Source organism: Carcharodon carcharias, chromosome 32 (genome assembly GCF_017639515.1).
Source record: "Carcharodon carcharias isolate sCarCar2 chromosome 32, sCarCar2.pri, whole genome shotgun sequence".
NCBI classification, from domain to species: domain Eukaryota; kingdom Metazoa; phylum Chordata; class Chondrichthyes; order Lamniformes; family Lamnidae; genus Carcharodon; species Carcharodon carcharias.
In genome coordinates, this window is record NC_054498.1 from 24,743,357 (window position 1) to 24,765,590 (window position 22,234).

At 43.9% G+C, this 22,234-nt stretch overlaps 1 protein-coding gene across 4 annotated transcripts in view; it reads right to left on the reverse strand.

Annotated features, from left to right (window-relative positions):
• Nucleotides 1-755: 755 nt before the first annotated feature.
• Nucleotides 756-22,234, reverse strand: part of malt3 (MALT paracaspase 3) — a 118,010-nt gene continuing 96,531 nt past the window's right edge. For all 4 annotated transcript variants that reach the window (XM_041178601.1, XM_041178600.1, XM_041178599.1 and 1 more), the window contains 4 exons: nucleotides 21,767-21,916; nucleotides 15,138-15,292; nucleotides 13,301-13,426; nucleotides 756-6,469 (listed from right to left, as the gene is read on the reverse strand). In XM_041178601.1, the coding sequence (XP_041034535.1) occupies nucleotides 6,128-6,469; nucleotides 13,301-13,426; nucleotides 15,138-15,292; nucleotides 21,767-21,916 (773 nt within the window). In that variant the 3' untranslated portion in view covers nucleotides 756-6,127. The remainder of the gene's footprint in view (nucleotides 6,470-13,300; nucleotides 13,427-15,137; nucleotides 15,293-21,766; nucleotides 21,917-22,234) is intronic.

Here is a 22,234-nt window from a genome sequence, read left to right on the forward strand (position 1 = left end):
GATGAAATTCAGCTGGACCTCCCCTTCACCTGGATAACCCCACCGCAAACTTGTTCCCCCCGCAACTTCCCTGAAAACATATTTCAATGAAGAGGCGGTGAATCTATGGAACAGGCTCCGAGGGAGATGGTGGAAGGAGAAAGTGTTGATTCCTTCAAATGCAAAAGATTTATTGCTATGATTCAACAACTCCATTATCATTTGAGCACGCAATGACCAGGATGGTGGAAGGAGAAATAGATGAACCTTGGTCTGTTTCCCTTTAATAATTCCCATGTTAAACATGCTTCAGAATGTCAGTTCAGCTCATTTAAATATTTGGAAGGTGCTCCTGTTCCAGATGATATGATTGGGGAGCACCCAGGTAACTGATGGAGGTTGTCAGGCACCAGCAACTGATAAAGGGCTGCCAGCTACTCTTAAAGCCATGTCTTTTAAAAAAAAAATTGGGGAAGCCCGCTTGATTTGTAATATGACAATGGATGCCATTCTACATGAGGTCCATGAATGGTAACCCTCTGTTGAGGAGAAGGTAAACCTGTCTGCCTCAGGCCTGTAAAGGATCCTATCTACCTATAAGGAGCTCAGGCCTTTTCCATCTATTGACTGGTAAAACTGTAGGCTGCCTTACCACCAGCTGTATTCCACCACCATCCACTGACTGATTCTCCCCAGTGTGATAGGTCAAACCAACATCCGGAGTCATATGAAGTTCCACGTCGTTATAACATATGAGATGAGAGAAAACCAGGTTCTGAAGTGACACAATTTAATATTCCAGTGTTATTGGAACAAAAATCATATAATATTCCCAACTCTATATTTCAGTTAATTAAATAACACTACATTTAAAGTAAAACAACTTCATGTAAAACTTAAATATTAGTATCAAATGACAATTTTAATATAAAATAAAAGATAAGATAGATGTGTTTATACTGCACAGTCATCCCACACTTCCTCTTCTCTTCAATGTCTTGATTTGCTGGTATTCAGTTTCACAAGCCCTCTGCTAACTCAACTCAAGTGGTTAAAATTCACATGTGAGCTTAAACAACGATGTATGTGCTAGCTGACTATTTGACATTGGGGACCATCACAGCGATGCCATATCTTGGCCTCACTGAATGCCCAGGCACATTTTTACAGGGGTCAATAGAGAAAACCCTGGTTGCCCTTTTATCTTCCCTAGCCCGAGGAAGATTTGGCCCAAATGTAGCATCTCCCAACGCTGCGACGGCATGGACCAGTGCTTGAAGCTGATGTTCCTGATCAATATTGTTTATATCACAGTATGTGTATACAATACGGTTTTATTGACAAACCATAAGCAGATTCTTGAGTTAAAAGGCTGGGACCAGACTACTTATATCAACAATTTGCATTTATATAGCACCTAAATGTAGTAAAATGTTCACAAGAGTGTAATCAAACAAATAGATTTAATACTGAGTTACATAAGGCATTATTGGCAGAGATGACCAAAAGCTTGGTCGGAGAGGTAAGTTTAAAGGAATGTCTTAAAAGAGGAATGAGAAGAGCTTAAAGACCAGGAAGTTGAAAGCATGACCAGTGGAGGTGCTATGAAGAAAGTGGGCAGATGCACCAGAGTCCACAGCTGGAGTAACAGTGTTCACAAGAGAATCGTAAGGCTGGAGGAGGTTACAGAGATGGGGAGGGATGATGAACTAAAAATGGAATCTTGAACAGGATTCCTTAAATAAATGTAATTGTTCCAAAGGAATAATCACTAACTTGGCCATGATTTTCTGGAATCATTTTGTTTGAAGAGGAGTACTGATGAGTTAAGGAGATGAAATAATTAAGCTCACAAATGTGAGGGAGCTGGAATAACGTCAGCAGAAAGGTACAGTTGCCAGCTGAAACCGTGAGGGTAAATCTGAACTAACTTGCCTGACGGGGAATCAACATGTTGGATCAGCTGGCCAATTTCCACTTCATACTAAGATAAAAGCAAAATACTGCGGATGCTGGAAATCTGAAACAAAAACAGAAAATGCTGGAAAAACTCAGCAGGTCTGTCAGCATCTGTGGAGAGAGAAAAGTTAACGTTTCGACTCCATATGACCTGTATGGCTCTGAGGAAGGGTCATATAGACTCAAAACATTAACTTTGTTTTTCTCTAAATGTAGATGCTGTTAGACCTGCTGAATTTTTCCAGCACTTTCTGTTTTTGCACCAATCCATGCTGTTTTTATTTTCATGAAATTCAAAGATGACAACTGGTCCGATTACATTAATGTTCCCCCGGGGATTTAGGTAGAAATGACCTGTTGTGCTAATTCAGCTCTTGATACTTTGGGGGGGCTGGTTCTCTCACGGTTGATTACTGTAACTGAACTTTGCCAACTCCCTCACACCTGACGGTTTAACCTCACTGCGGTAAGTCTTGACTTTGTGAGATAGCATAAAACAGATGAGAGTTCACAGGCTGCTGTACACTTGTCCATTGGGACCTCAATGAGAGAGCTGTAAAACCTGCCAACTTGCTATCACCAGCTGTTCATTGACACACAAAAGTCAAGGTTGTTCCCTGAGGCTCTCCTGTTGCCACAGCCCCATCAGAACAAAATATTAGTCACAAAAAAAATGTAAAAGTTCTCAATAATTCTTTGTCACCATTTAACCCTTTTAAATCTTGTTAAGGTACCAGCTCTTGCAGAGAAAAGGTCCAGTTACAAACATGTGCTCTAAAACTAGGGAATGAGAACTGTAATTGAGGCCAGGTGTCCAGCCTTCTTGAGAACTTTGGTAGCTTAAGAACTTTAATCATCACCAAAAATAATATCCACGCAAAAATAAATACAATCTAATAAAATCTAAAGAAAGATCCCAGAGCGCGTGGAGAATGCATCAGCTTCTGGCCAATGAAATTTGCACAGCTCTCAGCAGATTAACCCTGGAACTAGATGACATTTTAAAACTTCATTTCTAATCCGATGCTGTGCAAAATATCAAAATGTCCTACATCATGTTGACCAGCAATTTTCCAACCTGGGGTGTAACCGGAAAAATCAGATTTCTCTCACACTGTATCACACAATATCTCACTATCAGCAGTGTTCTGAATATTATCTATTTAATGCATTTTTTCCCCATTATGTGCAGCGCATAAAACACAATGCTGCTCAAGGGGTTTCCGTATATGTGGTTCTCCTACTAACTAACGTTGAGACTCTCAAGTGTCACTGTATTTATCCTCCCTTCCCTGTAGAACAAACATCGAGTCTTTGTTAGGTGTCTTCCTCCACTGTCCTGAGGAACTTACTATATAGAGAACAGCAGAGGCAAACCTATGTAACTTCGACTCACATCACAGAGCCTGGATGACCTGCTCTCTTTATAAACTGCAACACATGGTTTAAATACATTGTGTAAAAACTGAGCACCAGTCCACAGAGTCCAGAAACTCTGCCAGAAACAGCTGACTTTGTGTGAATGTGTGTCCAAAATGTATCATGGAATTAGTGCTCATTTACAATACTGACGTCTGGCTCACTGAATGCAGCAAGCAAATGCCAATTGGATTTACGGGAGAACGTTTTCAACTCTAGTGCACTTGGTTCACTCTTTGGGAACACACATCAGGAACTATTAGGAAGTTCACCCCACAGCTTTTTGTTCATTAACTCTGACAGACAAATCATAACAAGTACCTACCCCTACATTTTAATGTAGGGTTCCAACTGCTCCCGAGGGGGTGTTGCAAAGCACAATGCCATCTTCTTTCCATGTACAAGGTAAATTCCTCATCTAATTGAAGATCTGTAATGTATAGTGCTATTTCCTTCAAAGACAGAGTTGCCAATCCTATCTCCTACCTCCTCTTCTCCAGTAAGGGGATCTGCCATCAGCCTCAATAATCAGAAACAGAAAATTCTTTTATAAACAATGGTATGAAGTGTGATTAGACAGCTCTTGTTTACAACACTCCCAATTACAAACCATTGAAGGCTTGGAACATTCCTTCACTATCACTGGGTCAAAATCCTGGAATTCCCTCCTTAACAGCACTGTGGGTGTACCTATACCACATGGACTGCAGTGGTTCAAGAAGGCAGCTCACCACCACCTTCTCAAGGGCAATTAGGGATGTGAATAAATGCTGGCCTAGCCAGCGATGCCCACATCCAATGAATGAATAAAAAAAAAGAAAATTAGCTTAGAACAAACAAAGTTAACAACTCGTTCAACAGAAAATAAACAAGAGAATAAAACTGAATCAGACTTTTAAACATGATTTGATCACCAATCGATATAAAGAAGAACTACAGCTTCTGGAATACTGACCTAAATAACACCTTGGATTGTTCGCTACCATTTTATGGTCTTGACATTCAATAATTAATGCATTACTTTCCATCACATAGGACTATATATGGGCATCAGAAACAAGTAACAAAGCCCTTGCAAAATCTGTCTTAAAAATGCATCTTAGGTTCAGTGAGTTTATCCAATGAGTATAGTATGGAACAATAATTGCCCAGATTCCATTTCAGATCTTAAGTACTACGCAGAGTTACATGACCTCAGCCAGGAAAAAGCAATTCCAATTGGCTTCACCTTCAATAATGGAAGAAAAATGCTGTTCATCCTTATCCTGTGTCTTTGATGGGAAATGCTTCCGTGAGGATATTGCGTATATACATCCAAACTTAACAACACTCATTGTTAAAGTTCGCCCATGAGTATTGGGCACTTACACCATGTTGACAAACAGAATGATGTGGTTGCTTTAGTGTCCCACTCTCCAAAACACATGGCAATATCATGAACTGGAGTAACCCGACTACCCCTTCATGAAGCCTTAGATGTGATGTCAGTTATATTGACAGACTGCTCAGCATTAGGAACGAAGCAAGTGATTAAAAAGAAGTAATAGCGTGACCCGAAACATCCAACTTGGCAAAGGATGCAACAGTGATTATGTTGAGACTTTAAGGTCCAAGGTTAGGATCAGATTATCTTCAGCAATCTATAAAGCTTGTCTATGTGGGGGTCGGTTAGCTTAGTTGGCTAAATGGCTACAGTATAAGCAGGATGACTCCAACAGCGTGGGTTCAATCCCCATACCAGCTGTGGTAGTTCATGGCGGCCTGCCTCCTGCCAACATGCCCTCAAGCTATATATAACCAATTGTATGTCTCTAATGTAGTGAGATATCTGTAGTCTTTTGTGGACTATGGCTAATTACTTACTGCAGGAAATCCTGCCGCTGGCTCCATCGCACATTGACGGTATATTTACATGACCACTTCCTACATTGGAGGCATCAGATTTTGTATTGACTAGGTTCCAACTATTTGAACGTTCACAAGAAATAAGCAGCAATTTTAGAATTGGTGTCAGTGGGAGGAACAGTCAATGGAGGTGACTGGAGTATAAATTCAGCCAGTGTAAGATCACCCTAAGTGCCTGCCTTCATTCAAATTGGCAAGAGGGCCACTGGGAGAGCTGAGGATGAGAATGTGTCCCCAGGTGTATACCACTAATAGTTCAAGGTTAGATGAAGCAATAGTAGAGTTATTAATTCTCCAGTTATGATGACTTGGCAATGTCTCATCGATTTCATAAGTCAATAAGCTAACTGTTTAGAAGCTGTCAACAACAAAGAGATGGTCAGTTATTTCCAAATGGCAGAAAGCATTCACAAAACAAGCCATTAACCCAAGCATCAGATTCCCTTTCTGGCAGACTTTGGTTAGGTTTGCCTAGATCCTGTTGGCGTGAGAGGGTTAACTACTGGAGATGGCACTACCGATGGGGCGTCCTCTGCCACAGTCTGTAGGTGAAGCACCTCACCGGACAACTACCCATCTAATTCCAGAAATAAGCAGTAATTTCTGGGATGGCAGTAACAACTTGATTGGCTCCAAGAAGCAAATTCAGCAGACTGACAATCAAATTATCAATGACTTCATACAAATTGGACCGAGTCCTCCCAATACTAATCACCGAGCCTGGGAACTGAGAAGTTGCCAGCAAACCTATTGAAAATATAAGTATCTGACCTAAGTGTAACATTTCCATTGAGTGCATAACTACAAATATATAATATTTAGTACACTCTGAATAAAACTTGATCTGTCCGCTCAGTTCAACGTGCTATCGATTCCCATTTGATACATCGCTCTCGTCATTTTCCTCTGGTTGGTTGAACCATCCAGCCGGGTGAGCCGACGGCTTGACCTCTTGATTATTAGTATACGTCCACGTTCCTGACCCGCAGGCCCTGCTCTTATCCTTTGTGACGGTGCTGTTGGGTGCCAGGGCACAGTCTTGGTTAGTGCTGGTGGTGTCCCCTTCCACATGAGCAGTGGGCATTGTCCTGTATAGCTCCAGCTGTGCCACCAAGGGGTGCCCCAAGTTCACTACTGTTGTTTCTTCCATCTTTGGCTTTTCCTTAAAATACCGGCACTGTAGGGTCACCCGTAGGACCAAAGGTTGCTGTAGAAACAGAAACGGGTATTAAGAAGAGTTCCCAAGAGCAACAGCTTTGTTTTCCATTTTGGGCAACATACAGATATCCCCTGTAACACTCCTAATGTGTTCTGAAAAATGACATACTGAACAAAAACGTGCTAAAGGAAAATCATCGGCTTCTGAGAAAGCATGTAATGGTGCACTGGTAATGTCACTGAGGCCCAGGCTAACGCTCTGAGGACATGGGTTTAAATCCTACTGCGGCAGCCGGAGGAATTTAAATTCAATCAATAAATCTGCAATCTCAAGCTAGTCTCAGTAATAGTGACCATGAAACTATCTATTGTCGTATAAACCCCTCTGGTTCACTTTAGGGAAGGAAATCTGCTGTCCTTACAAATCAGCCATGATCTAGCTGAATATTGGAATAGGCATGAGGCACTAAATAGCCTCCTTCTCTTCCCATGCTCTTAGTTAATTCAGGATGGCTAAAGCTCAAAATACCATTCTTTTGTGGGTAAAACAAAACCAGAATTACCTGGAAAAACTCAGCAGGTCTGGCAGCATCGGCGGAGAAGAAAAGAGTTGACGTTTCGAGTCCTCATGACCCTTCGAAAGAACTTGAGTTCGAGTCCAAGAAAGAGTTGAAATATAAGCTGGTTTAAGGTGTGTGGGGGGGGGGGGCGGAGAGAGAGAGAGAAGTGGAAGGGGGGTGTGGTTGTAGGGACAAACAAGCAGTGATAGAAGCAGATCATCAAAAGATGTCAACAACAATAGAACAAAAGAACACATAGGTGTTAAAGTTGGTGATATTATCTAAACGAATGTGCTAATTAAGAATGGATGGTAGGGCACTCAAGGTATAGCTCTAGTGGGGGTGGGGAGAGCATAAAAGATTTTAAAATATTTAAAAATAATGGAAATAGGTGGGAAAAGAAAAATCTATATAATTTATTGGAAAAAAAAGGAAGGGGGAAACAGAAAGGGGGTGGGGATGGGGGAGGGAGCTCAAGACCTAAAGTTGATGAATTCAATATTCAGTCCAGAAGGCTGTAAAGTGCCTAGTCGGAAGATGAGGTGTTGTTCCTCCAGTTTGCGTTGGGCTTCACTGGAACAATGCAGCAAGCCAAGGACAGACATGTGGGCAAGAGAGCAGGGTGGAGTGTTAAAATGGCAAGCGACAGGGAGGTTTGGGTCATTCTTGCGGACAGACCGCTTTTGTGGGTTACTGTCTACCAACAAACATATCGAGTGTTCTACTGAATAGAAACATAATTAGCTGCAGCAGGAGCAATGATGGTAAAAGTCAGAGAGGTCACAGCACTCTGAGCCAAGTAATGGTGGCAGGTTAGCATAAACTATCAAATGCACCAGTGTCACTCGTGCCACTGTTATCAACCATGTCTGCCAGAGTCTGGATATTGAAGAAAACTCATAAGAACATTGATTGCCATGGTATGCAGCTCAGAAAAATGCAGGACTTTTGGACATAAAGTGGAGGATAAAGGAGGAGCTTGTGCAAATCAACTCCTTTATTTCTGGATATTATGAATGAAGGAGCAGGAGGAGGACATTCAGCCTCTCTGGCCTGCAACACCATTCAATTGGATCACGGCTGATTTGTACCTCAATCCCATTTACCTTGCCTAACAACAAGATCCCAGCCTTGAAAGCTTCGATTGACCCCAAACATTTTTGGAGGAAGTGACTTGCAGATTTCTGCTACCCAATGTGAAAATGCTTTTTTTTAATTCATTCATAGGATGTGGGCTTTGCTGGCTGGACCAGCATTTATTAACCAATCCCTAGTTGCCCTTGAGAAGCTGGTGGTGAGCTGCCTTCTTCAACCACTGCAGTGCATGTGGTATTGGTACACCCACAGTGCTTTTAAGGAGGGAGCTCCAGCATTTTGACCCAGCGACAGTGAAGGAATGGCGATATATTTCCAAGTCAGGATGGGGAGTAACTTGGAGGGGAACTTCCAGGTGGAGGTGTTCCCATCTATCTGCTGCTCTTGTCCTTCTGGATGGTAGTGATCATGGGTTTGGAAGGTGCTGTCTAAGGAGCCTTGGTGAATTCCTGTAGTGCATCTTGTAGATGGTACACATTGCTGCTACTGTGTGTCGGTGGAGGGAGTGAATGTTTGTGGATGGGATGCCAATCAAACGGGCTGCTTTGTCCTGGATGGTGTCAAGCTTCTTGAGTGTTGTGGGAGATGCCCTCATCCAGGCAAGTGGGGAGTATTTCCATCACACTCCTGACTTGTGCCTTGTAGATGGTGGAAAGGCTTTGGGAAATCAGGAGGTGAGTTACTCGTTGCAGGATTCCTAGCCTCTGACATGCTGTAGTAGTCACAGTATTTGTATGGCTAGTCCAGTTCGGTTTCTGGTCAAATGGTAACCCCCAGGATGTTGATAGTGGGGGATACAGTGATGGCAATGCCATTGAATGTCAAGGGGCGACGGTTAGATTCTTTCTTGTTGGAGATGGTCATTTCCTGGCACTTGTGTGGCGTGAATGTTACTTGCCGCTTGCCAGCCCAAACCTGGATGTTGTCCAGGTCTTGCTGCATTTGGACATGCACTACTTGAGTATCTGAGAAGTCGCAAATGGTGCTGAACATTGTGCAATCACCAGTGAACATCCTCACTTCTGACCTTATGATGGAAGGAAGGGCATTGATGAAGCAGCTGAAGATGGTTGGGCCGAGGACACTATCCTGAGGAACTCCTGCAATGATGTCCTGGAGCTGAGATGACTGACCTCCAACAACCACAACCATTTTCCTTTGTACTAGGTATGACTCCAACCAGTGGAGAGTTTTCCCACCCGATTCCCATTGACTCCAGTTTTGCTGTGGCTCCTTGCTGCCACACTCGGTCAAATGCTGCCTTGATTTCAAGGGCAGTCATTCTCACCTCATCCCGGTAGTTCAGCTCTTTTGTCCATGTTCGAACCAAGACTGTAATGAGGTCAGGAGCTGAGTGGCCCTGGCAGAATCCAAACTGGGTATCAGTGAGCAGGTTATTGCTGAGCACTCTGCAGTATCAAGTGCCTTCAGCCATTTCTTGATATCACGTGGAGTGAATCGAACTGGCCGAAGACTGGCATCTGTGATGCTGGAGACCTCCGGAGGATGCCAAGATGGGTCATCCACTCGGCACTTCTGGCTGAAGATTGTTGCAAATGCTTCAGCCTTATCTTTTGCACTGATGTGCTAGGCTCCTCCACCATTGAGGATGGGGATATTTGTGGAGCCTCCTCCTCCAGTGAGTTGTTTAATTGTCCACCACTATTCACAACTGGATGTGGCAGGACTGCAGAGCTTCGATTTGATCTGTTGGTTATGGGATCACTTAGCTCTGTCTATCACTTGCTGCTTATTCTGTTGGGCATGCAATAGTCCTGTGTTATAGCTTCACCAGGTTGACACCTCATTTTTAGGTATGCCTGGTGCTACTCCTGGCATACCCTCCTGCACTCTTCATTGAACCAGGGTTGATCCCCTGGCTTGATGGTAATGGTAGAGTGGGGGATATGTCGGTGAGGTTACAGATTGTGTCCAAATCCAATTCTGCTGCTGCTGATGGATGCCTCATGGCCTCATGGATAACTAGTCTCGAATTGCTAGATCTGTTCAAAATCCATCCCATTTAGCACGGTGGTAGTGTCACACAACACGATGGAGGGTATCCTCAATGTGAAGGCGAGACTTTATCTCCACGAGGCACTCCTGCCGATACTGTCATGGACAGATGCATCTGCGTCAGGCAGGTTGGTGAGGATGAGGTCAAGTGTGTTTTTCCCTCTTGTTGGTTCCCTCACCACTTGCCGCATACCCAGTCTAGCAGCTGTGTCATTTAGGACTCGGCCAGCTCGGTCTAGTAGTGCTGCTACCAAGTCACCCTTGGTGATGGACATTAAAGTTCCTCACCCAGAGTACAATCTGCATCCTTGCCTCCCTCAGTGCTCCCTCCAAGTGATAATCAACATGGAAGAGCACTGACTCATCAGCTGAGGGAGGGCGGGTACATGATAATCAGCAGGAGGTTTCCTTGCCCATGTTTGACCTGATGCCATGAGACTTTATGGGGTCCAGAGTCGATGTTGAGAACTCCCATGGCAACACCCTCGCCACTGTATACTACTGTGCTGCCACCTCTGCTGGGTCTGTCCTGCCATACCCGTACAGAACATACCCAGGGATGGTGATGGTGGTCTCTGGGACATTATCTCTAAGATATGATTCCGTGAAGATGGCTATGTCAGTCTGTGAGACAGCTCTCCCAATTTTGGCACTAGCCCCCAGATGTTAATAAGGAGGACTTTGCAGGGTCAACAGGGCTGAGTTGTCATTTCTGGTGCCTAGATCAATGCTGGGTGGTCCATCCTGTTTCATTCCTTTTTGCAGACTTTGTAGTGGTTTGATATTGGGCATTTAAGAGTCAACCACATTGCTGTGGGTCTGGAGTCACATGTAGGCCAGACCAGGTAAGGACAGCAGATTTCTTTCCCTAAAGGATATTAATGAACCAGATGGGTTTTTTCAACAATCGACAATGGTTTCATGGTCATCATTAGACTTTTAATTCCAGATTTTTATTGAATTCAAATTCCACCATCTGGGATTCGAACCCAGGTCTCCAGAGCATTCCCCTGGGTCTCTGGATTACTAGTCCAGTCCAGTGACAATACCACCACACCATCCCCTTAGTTTTGTTGGAAATATTCTGTAGGAAGGCTGGTGTCTTCCTTTAAACCCACCATGAATATGGGCTCAACAGATTGTAGCTGTTCATTCATTGCCCCTATTGGTTGGTTTAACTGGTAATGTGAGCAACAGTAGGATGGACAGGTCATGTCTGACACCCGGCTGACCTTGCATACTTAAGGTCGACTGACCTATGGGTAAAAGTTAAACGGGAAAACTACAAGTGCTCGAAGTGTACGTCATCAAGTATACAACTTGAATTGATTATAGTGCCTTTGATGTAGAAAAATGTTCCACAGCAAAAAGCAGTAGTAACGCGGAGGAAATGCTATTAGGAGGGATGATTAGAAGCTTGGTAAGAAAGGACAGTGTTTAAGAGGGTCTTAAAGAAGAAGAAAGATGTGGAGGGGCTTCTTCAGTTCGCTGCCCGAAGGCAGGTCTAACCCACAGCGCCACCGTGGTAGGGCAAGGAGGCAGGTCCCGAATCCATTCCAGCTGGAATGGAGATCGAACCCCATGCACCTGTTGGCACCTATCTGATCCACACTGGCAGCCCAGCCAACTGGCTCCCCCATAGTCTGAAGTGCTGTGACTACGTACACTTTTACACGCATGGAAGTATGGATAGTGATGGTACATTCTTTCCATCACATGGCTCACCAGGAATCTCACCCACTCTTACTGCCTGCCATTGGCTTGTATTGGAAGAATTTACAAGTTGATAGTCAACCTTTTTGGGTGCATTATGAAGGCATCTTCCTTGACCATCAAGTCCGGAAGTGCAACTTGAACTTGGAGCCTTTGGCTCAGAGGCAGGGATGTTATCCACTGCGCTACAAGCCCCCATTGAAGACATTTAGGGAGGGAATTCTAGAGCACAGGGCCCAGGGAGTTGAAGTCACAACTACTAATGGATGGGGGACTGTGGGGGTAAAGGGTTTAGAGGGCCGGATTTGAGAATTCTTCAAGGGTTGTAGGGCTGGAGATCACAGAGATAGGCATGGCAAGGTCTTGAAGGGATTTAAACACGAGGATAAGAATTTTAAATCTGTGGCGTTGGAGGCCGGGCTGACAAAGTAGGTTGGTAAGCACAAAAGGTGGCAAAGGCATGGATAAGGGGTCCTCAGCTGATGGGCAGAAGCAGGGGCCAAGTTGGGCAATTCTACTACTGATGCTGGAAATATGAAACAAAAACAGAAAATGCTGGAGAGCTCTAAAGAAGGATCATCCGGACTCGAAACGTTAACTTAGTTTTTCTCTATCCAGTGAAGCTATCGGACCTGCTGAGATTTTCCAGCATTTTCTGTTTTTGCCCACAGAATTGAAAGTGGGTAGTTTTGTGATGGCGGGGATATAGCATCAGAGATGTGGCCAGGGTCAAATAGTTTGTTGAGACTGCTAACAGTCTGATTCAGCCTGAGACAGTGGCTAGAGACGAGGATGCAATTGGTGCTGAGGGTACAGAGTTTGTGGCAGGAGGTAAAGACAATGAATTCTGTCTTCCCGAAGTTTAACTAGAAGAAGTTGCAGCTCATCTAGGAATGGATATTGAAAGAGCATTCTGACAACACACTGCTGTTTGGCACACAAACTGAAACTTCTGGCCTGGCAAGACAAGCAGAGAACCATATTCAGAACCGTTCAGTGGCTTCAACTGGAGTCTGTGCCACCTGGTGTCTGAGAATTGAGCATATAATTGAGGCTAATACTCCAGTATCTAGGCAGTGCTGCATTGTCAGAGGAACCGTCATTTCAATGAGACCTCAAATAAAGGTTCCATCTGTTCTCTCCGGTGGATGGAAAAGATCCAATTCTATTTTTTTTTATTCATTCATGGGATATGGGCTGGCTAGGCCAGCATTTATTGCCCATCCCTAATTGCCCTTGAGATTTTGAAAACAAGCCAGGGAGTTCTTCTGGTGTCCTGGCCAATAATTATCCCTCAACCAACATCACAAACACAGATTATCTGGTCATTGCCACATTTCTGTTTGTGGGAGTTAGCTGTGTGCAAATTGACTCTCGTTTTCCTGCATTACAACAGTGACTACACTTTAAAAATCATTTAATTGGCTGTAAAGTGCTTTGGGAAGTACTGAGATTGTGAAAGGTGCTTTTTAAATGCAATGTTTATTTTTTGTTACCTTCAGTTTATGCAGGCCGCACAGTTTCAGTGTAGTGTCTGACTGCTGGTCATCATTGAGAGAAGACAGCAGGGAGTCGATTTGGGATGATTCTCCATCGACGTCTGAACAGGCATCTGCCAACTCCTGCAGCAAAATAAAAAGGTACCAATCATCTAATACATCTCAATGTATGCCAAAATTGTAAAGAAAAAAGCATCTAGAGTTTATTTATCACTCAGCCCAGCTTCTTTATTTTTCTGTTTGTTCCATAAACATGCCTCTATACCACAGCCATTTCCTAGGTTGCAGGACCCACAGACATTTCCTAGGTTGCAGGACCCATCCAGCAGTGACTTTAGCATGACTGAATCCTCTAGGTTAGATCCCATTGTCAGTCCAAATTGTCAGGCTCTGCTATTGTGAACCGAATTACTCCAGGCCACTGGCAGCCCTTTCCAAAAGCCTCCATCAGCCAAGGAGGGAAGGAAACCCTGAAATAGTGGGTGCTAAGGAGGCAAAACAATTGAATATACATTTTGATAGCAAAAAAATACATCATCATACCTTTCCATTTGGACAGCGGAGGAGCAGCTTAAACAAAAAGCATTCCTACCCTGTACGTTCTGGTGAGCCATAAAGCCAGCACTGGCTAGAAAAAAAAACATGTTTACCAACTGGGTCCATGGCCATGCTTTTGACGCCAAATTGACCATTGCTCAAGAGGAATGAGTTTACGCTCTAATGGATGTTGACTTGGCAGCTTGTGACTGTCAAAAAGTACATACCACAATCCACTCTGCAATATACTGCCTAGTCACAAGGTTACTTAGAAGGTTTATGTCAATCTTTGTCCTCTGCTTATGACCTCCAAGGCATGTGATGGCTGAAGGAATTTGGTAGTTGCCATATATAATTGTATCCCTGACCAGTTGGTGTCAGTTAGAACAGGGGTATCAGTTGTCCTTCCAGGGCGAGCTGTCTTATCCAGATATACATTTTATGAACTTGGCATCCTGTGCCCCACACACTGGGGAAGAGGAAAACCACATCCGCTACCCCACAAACTGGGGGGAGAGGAAAATCACATCCTGTACTCCACACACTGGGGGATGGGGAAATCACATCCTGTACCCCACACTCTGGGGAAGAGGGAATCACATCCTTTACCCTGCACCTTGGGGGAGAGGGAATCACATCCTGCACCCCTCACACTGGGTTAGAGAAAAATCACATCCTTTACCCTGCACCTCGGGGGAGAGGGAATCACATCCTGCACCCCACACACTGGGGGAGAGGGAATCACATCCTGCACCCCACACACTGGGTTAGAGAAAAATCACATCCTTTCCCCTGCACCTTGGGGGAGAGGAAATCGCATTCTATATACCGCACACTGGGGAAGAGAAAATCACATCCTATAACCCACACTCTGGGGGTGAGGGAATCACATTCTACACCCCACACACTGGCTAGGGGGTAAAGACTCACCCACACACTGAGGATTAACTGCTCTGGTTGCTATGTGCAGCAATATCATAAGTCATTCAAAAGCAAAGTAACAGATGCCTCTCACAACAACCAGAACAATTCTTCCCAACATCACCTCAGTCCTCAATGTGTTTTCACACAAGATGATTAGTGATTGAAGACATGGATAATCTGACAAGCTCTGTATTGGTGAAAGCAAGAATTTGTCACAAACAGAATTAATTATTATTTTACTCAAGACATTATTCAGCTGCACTAGTGCAATTTGTCTGTTCTTAAATGTTCCTCCAACTCGGTGCAAGATACTGACAATGTTGAAGCAGTGGACAGAAACTTCAGCCTCAGGCCATGCGTTACAGTGACTCACCTCTGGTTTCCAAAGGGAAACTTTGCACTCGGCCACCTGCGAAGGTCTCGCCTTGATGTTGGCATAAACGATCATTACATTGGAGAATATGGCGCTGCAGCTTAACTCCACCCTCACGCCACAAGGAAAGTGAACGATCCTTCTCTCAGGCAGTTCTGGAAATGGCACCAAGAAAAGCATTAGGCAAACCTTCACCTGTTATATATCAGAATATGGTGACGCTGACCTCCTGTTCACTAGGGATTGGTGGAGGAAGGGACATTTGAAGCAACTGGAATTCTACAAACTTGCTTTTCCCCAAGGAATGATGTACAACCTTAACAGCCTGCATTGATTTAACGTATTTAATGTAATAAAATGCCTTGAGGTGCTTTACAGGATTATCAGACAGAATTTGACACTAAGCAACATAAGGAAATATTAGGACAGATGACCAAAGCTTGACCAAAGAGATAGGTTTCAATGAAGAAGCAGAGATAAAGAGGCAGTGAGGTTTATGGAGGGAGTTCCAGAATTTAGGTCCTAGGCAGCTGAAGACACAGCCACCAATGGCTGATCAATAAAAATCAGCGATGCTCAAGAGGCCAGGATTTGAGTGAACTCAGAGAGTTGTAGGGCTGCAGGAGGTTGCAGAGGTAGTGAGACACTCCATGCAAAGTACTGAGGATGCTAAGGATGGAATAAAAACAGAAAATGCTGTAAAAACTCAGCAGGTTTGGCAGCATCTGTGGAGAGAGACAGAGTTAATGTTTCGAGTCCAATATGACTCTTCTTTGGTTCCACAAACAAGTGGTGTGAGTTTGGAACAACTGCTGTGGATACTGCACACAATATTACAAGAAGTTCATGACCTTCATAACAAAAGAACCTGACATGTCAGGAGGCAGCAGTGACCTCAAGGTCAATGAGGACACAGCAAACATCCTATGCATGAGTGATCATGAATCAAGAGTCAGCGACAATCACGATAAAGAAAACCCATACTTCTGACACTACCTTGGCAATGCCACACTTAATGATGTAAATGCAGGAGATTGCTTTCTATCCCTGACCACTCATAAACACGCATCACCAAATTAAACATCAAGGTACCGGAAGCTGATCCATGGCTTCTGATGATTTACACATACCTAAGTTTGATTAGCCAGCTGGAATATAATCAAGATGTTCAGCGATCTATATACTGAACAGTTGCACACCTGAAAATGAGTTACAGGTTTGAATTTAACAGAGGGTTCAGGTGAAAGGATAAATCATGAGCATGACCCTGCAAAGGTTTGAAAAATATTAAAAATATTTAACTCACTGCTTGTTTATCTGTTCTTTGGAATGTGCGGCATATGTGGAATTCTGCTCTTTAAAACTATTACCATTTCTGGGAGTTTTCCAGGTATCTGGTATTTTCAGGAATGTTTAAGCTCTCAATGTTAGGAAATGTTCACAGAATGCCTGGGGCACTACCACAGGTTTAGCAGCATATACTTTGATGGACTTTTTAGGGACATTTCTCCCATGCCCCATGATATAGTTTAACTTACAACTAACCAAAACTGGCAGCTTACCCCTCCCCACAGTATTCATTGTAAGGGGAAGTCAGGAAGCGTTCACACTATAACTGTTGTTAGTGTAAAACAGTTTAGTATAGTACCAATATTGTCGTCATTGTAAATGCCACCTCAATTTAGACTCAGAGCTCTAGCCGATCTGAAGTAGAGCGAAGTGGATCAAGAGTCCCTGGAATAGTACAGAACCTCAATCTGGAATACCGCATGAAGTTCTGGGCACTACTCCTCAGGGAGGATAGACTGGCCTTGGAGCGGTACAGCTCAGATTCACCAGAATGATACCATGGCCTAGCAGGTTCAATTATGAAGACAGGTTGCATAAACTTAGCTTGTATTTCCTAGGTTTTAGAAGGTTGAGGGTGATCCGATCAAAGTGCTTAGAATGTTAAAAGGATTTGATTGGGTAGATACAGGGGTCAGGGAATCAAAAATTAGAGCTAGGTCATTCAGATGTGAAATCTGGAAATATTTTTCCATATACAGTGTAGTAGGAATTTGAAACTCTCTCCCTGCAAAAGACTGTGGATGCCGGGAAGCTTTCAACCTGGAGATAAATAGACTTTTGTTAGGGAAGGATATTGAGGGAATATGGAGGTAAGAAAGGTAAATGGATTTAAGGCTCAAATCGGCCATGATCTAATCAAATGGCAGAGCAGGCCTGAGGGGCTTATTGGCCTACTCCTGTCCTTCATGTTTCTAAAGATGTTAATAAGCCTGAGGTTTATAATAAGAATTATAATCTAAGGTTGTTTCAAAACCTAATTTTTAAAATATTATATGTGACAAGGTGCTACCACCTACAAGGCACAAGCCAGGAGTGTGATGGGATACACTCTACAGCTTCAACACTCAAGAAGCTCAATACCATCCAGGGCGAAGCAACCCATTTGATTGCATGTCAGCCTTGACTCAGTTAGTTGCACTCTAGCCTCAGCCTCTGAGTCAGAAGGTTGTGGGTTCAAGTCCTACTCCAGGATTTCAGCACAAAATCTAGGCTGACACTCCTGTGCAGTACTGGTATCTGACTTTTGGATGTGATATTAAACAGAGGCCCTGTCTACCTTCTTTGGTGGATGTTAAGGATCCCATGTCACTATTATGAAGAAACACAGTGGAGTTATTCCTGGTATTCTGGCCAATATATATCCCTCAAGCCACTTCACAAGAATAGATTATAATAAAGAGGTCTACATCACAGAAAAAAGGCCCTTTGGCCCATCGAGTCTGCGCCAAACAAGTACCTAACTATTCAAATCCCATTTTCCAGCATAGGCCCGTGGCATTGTATGCCATGGCATCGCAAGTGCGCATCCAAATACTTCTTAAATGTTATGAGGGTTTCTGCCTCTACCACCCTTTCAGGGTGAAAAAATTCTTCCTCACATCCCCTCTAAACCTCCTGCCCCTTACCTTAAATCTATGCCCCCTGGTTATTGATCCCTCCACCAAGGGGAAAAGTTCCTTCCTGTCTACCCTATCTATGCCCCTCATAATTTTATACACCTCAATCATGTCCCCCCTCAATCTCCTTTGCTCCAGGGAAAATAACCCCAGTCTATCCATTCTCTCCTCATAACTAAAACTCTCCAGCCCAAGCAACATCCTGGTAAATCTCCTCTGCACTCTCTCTAGTGCAATCACATCCTTCCTATAATGCGGATTCCAGAACTGCACGCAATACTTTAGCTGTGGCCTGACCAGCATTTTATACAGTTCCAACATAACCTCCCTGTTCTTATATTCTGTGCCTCAGCTAATGAAAGCAAGTATCCCATATGTCTTCTTAACCACCTTATCTACCTGTCCCGCTACCTTAAGGGACCGGTGTACATGCACACCAAGGTCCCTCTAATCCTTGGTACTTCCCAGGGTCCTACCATTCATTGTGTATTCCCGTGCCTTGTTTGTCCTGCCCAAGTGCATCACCTCACACTTACCCGGATTAAATTCCATTTGCCACTGATCAGCCCAGCTGACTTGCCTGTCTATATCCTCCTGTAATCTAAGGCTATCCTCCTCACTATTTACCATCCCACCAATATTCATGTCATCCGCGAACTTACTGATCAACCCTCCTACATTCAAGTCTAAGTCGTTTATATATGCCACAAGCAGCAAGGGACCCCCTTGGAACGCCTCTGGACACAGGCATCCAGTCACAAAAACACCCCTGGACCATCACCCTCTGCTTCCTGCCACTCAACCAATTCTGGATCCAATTTGCCAAATTGCCTTGGATCCCATGGCCTCTTACCTTCGGTATCAGTCTCCCATGTGGGACCTTATCAAAAGCCTTGCTGGAGTCCAAGTAGACTACGTCAAATGCATTGCCCTCATCTACACACCTGGTCACGTCTTCGAAAAATTCAATCAAATTGGTTAGACATGACCTCCCCATAACAAAACCATGCTGACTGTCCTTGATTAATCCCTGCCTCTCCAAGTGTAGATTAATTCTGTCCCTCAGAATTGCTTCCAATAGTTTCCCTACCACTGAGGTTAGACTGACTGGCCTGTAGTTTCCTGGTTTATCTCTTCCTCCCTTTATGAATAACGGTACCACATTGGCTGTCCTCCAGTCCTCTGGCACCTTTCCTGTGGCCAGAGAGGTATTGAAAATTATTGCCAGCGCCCTTGCTATCTCTTCCCTTGCCTCACTCAACAGCCTGGGATACATTTCCTCCGGGCCTGGAGATTTATCTACTTTTAAGCCTGCCAGACCACTTAGAACCTCCTGCCTTTCAATGCTAATTTCTTTAATTATATCACAGTCCTTCTGCCTGATTTCCATACCCACGTTGTCCCTCTCACTTGTGAACACTGACACAAAGTATTCATTTAGAACCCTACCTACGTCTTCCGGCTCCACACACAAATTACTACTATGGTCCTTAATGGGCCCTACTCTTTCCCTAGTTATCCTCCTACTCTTAAATGTATTTGTAAAATAACTTTGGATTTTCCTTTATTTTACCTGCCAATGTATTTTCATGCCCCCTTTTTGCTCTCCTAATTTCCTTTTTAAGTTTCCCCCCTACACATTCTCCGCTCCTCTAGGGCTTCTGTTGTTTTGAGCCCTCGGTATCTGCCATAAGCCTCCCTTTTTCTCTTTATCCAATCCTGTATATCCGTCAACATCCAGAGTTCCTGGATTTGTTGGTCCCACCCTTTGTCTTTACTAGAATATGTTGGCCCTGTACCCTCCCTATTTCCTTCTTGAATGAGTCCCACAGCTCTGACGCAGAATTACCAAGAAGTAGCTGCTCCCAGCTCACTCTGGCCAAATCATATCTGATCTTATTAAAATCGATCTTCCCCCAATTTAGGACTCTGATTTCTGGCCCATCCTTGTCTTTTTCCATAACAACCTTGAATCTAATGGAGTTATGATCATTATCACATTGCTGATTGTTCGCTGCTGCGTTTCCTACATTATAGTAGTGATTACACTTCAAAAGGACTTCCTTGTTTGCAAAGCACTTTGAGATGTCTGGTGGCAACGAAAGGCACTATATAAACGCAAGTCTTTTTGTTAGTCTCAGTCCAGCAGGGACAACACTGCCCTAGACAAATGGATAATCTTTAATATAAAAGCAAAATACTGCAGATGCTGGAAATCTGAAATAAAAAAACAAATATTGCTGGAAAAACTTAGCAGGTTAGGCAGCATCTGTGGAGAGAAACGGAGTTAACAGCCAGGATTTTCCAGTACCACTTGAACTCAACATACTCTTTGCTGGTCCGTTAAATTTTTCTGTCCTGCCTGCGACGATTCCTGCCGCTAGCAGACCCGGAAAATCCTGGCCAACATTCCAGGTCGAGAGATAGTTTATTCTTTGGTTCTGATGGAAAAATCACTTGACCTGAAATGTTAACTCTATTTCTCTCTACAGATGTTGCCTGACCTACTGAATTTTTCCAGCACTTTTTGTTTTTTATTTAAGTGAACAGATCTTATTGTTTATGTCATGGTGTTCGTCTGTCTACTCACAAAATACAGGAGGAGACTTGTCTGAGAAGCATCAAATAGCAGTACTGTCACTAATCAGATGAGGTGGGGGGGTTATTGAAGTAGTGAGGGCAGGGTGGTGGGGTTACTCATTGAGGTGGTTTGCTAGAAACGGAGCACTCGAGTAATGGGTTAACAATAGAGTTCAGGTTAAATATCCCAGCAGCAGAGCAGAGCCTGAGGTCATCAGTAATGAACAGGTCAGGTATTGGCTCCAAGAATGATCTTGCCTACAAAATAGTTGTATTGAAGCTGCACAAGGGAAGAACATTAAAACCTAACAAAATGAGGATGTATAACGTAAAATGCAATGAAGAGAACCCCGGGGTATTTTCGCATTACCTTATGGGCAGAATCTTTGGCTTGGCGAGTGAGCGAGGGGCCCGCTCACTGAGGCATTAAATGATGTGGGGTGGCGTCGGGCGTGCATCCTGTCAAAGGCCGATTAAGGCCTGTTAAAAAGCAATTAAAGCAATCAGCTGAGCTGCCTGTCCAACCTTAAAGTTGGTGGGCAGGCTAAGACCCCAGGCGGCCTTTGCATTTTTCATGGAACCTCATCCACTGGCAGGATGAGGTTTCATGAAGGATTTAAAATTTTCAGACAATTTTTTATTAAAATTAATGCACACGTCCCAGTTCATGTGTCAGTTTCACATGAGGAGACATGTCATAAAAATTTTTCAATACATTATTAAACTGTTTAAACTTAAAACTAATCTCCGAGGCCCCTCTGCACCTCAGAGAGATTGCTGCGTTCTTTCCCGCGCGTGCACGAAAGAGCACACTCCCAACTCAGGCAAACCCCCCCCACCCCCTCCCCGCCTGCACAGGGAGCGCACAGTGCTTCTGGGCGTGTGTCACACTGGGCGGACCTTAATTGGCCCGCCCATGTAAAATGGCAGCACCCAGCTGACTGGGGGGGGGCAATCAGCTGCATGCCCGAATGTCCCTGCCCAACAACACCCCCCCCCAACGGGGAGAAAACTCTCCCCTATGGATTATTGTGGGAGAGGAAATTAAGACTGCTTCCTAGTTGGTGAAGCTAAGTATCTTACCATTGGCTCGTTTCCAGTGTTCATTCCTCACTCTGAGCTGCACCGTGTGTCCCTTGGTACAGATCTCGTCTGTTAATGCACGGCACTCCTTCAAAGTGTGTCTAATCTCCATCACCTGTTTGCCAGTGATCAGCTGGTCCTTCCCCATGTCTGTGGGAGAAAACAAGAGTCACTGATTCAACGGGAAAGAGGCCTAAAACATCGACAGCATGTTGGCATACAACTAGCCATGTCTCATCACTCATGGTAACCCCTCTGTTGTTTAAAAAACATTGATTGGGTTTTAGAAATTCTTAAGTGAAAGCAACCAATGTTGAAAATCTAAGGAAGAACAGAAAATACTATAAATACTCAGGTCGTGCAGCATCTGTGGTAAGAGAAGCAGAGTTAACCTTTCAGGTCGCGACCTTCCATTAAAACTAGCATGAACTGGGTTTCTCACTCCAAGAGTTCCAGAATTTTCTGGTA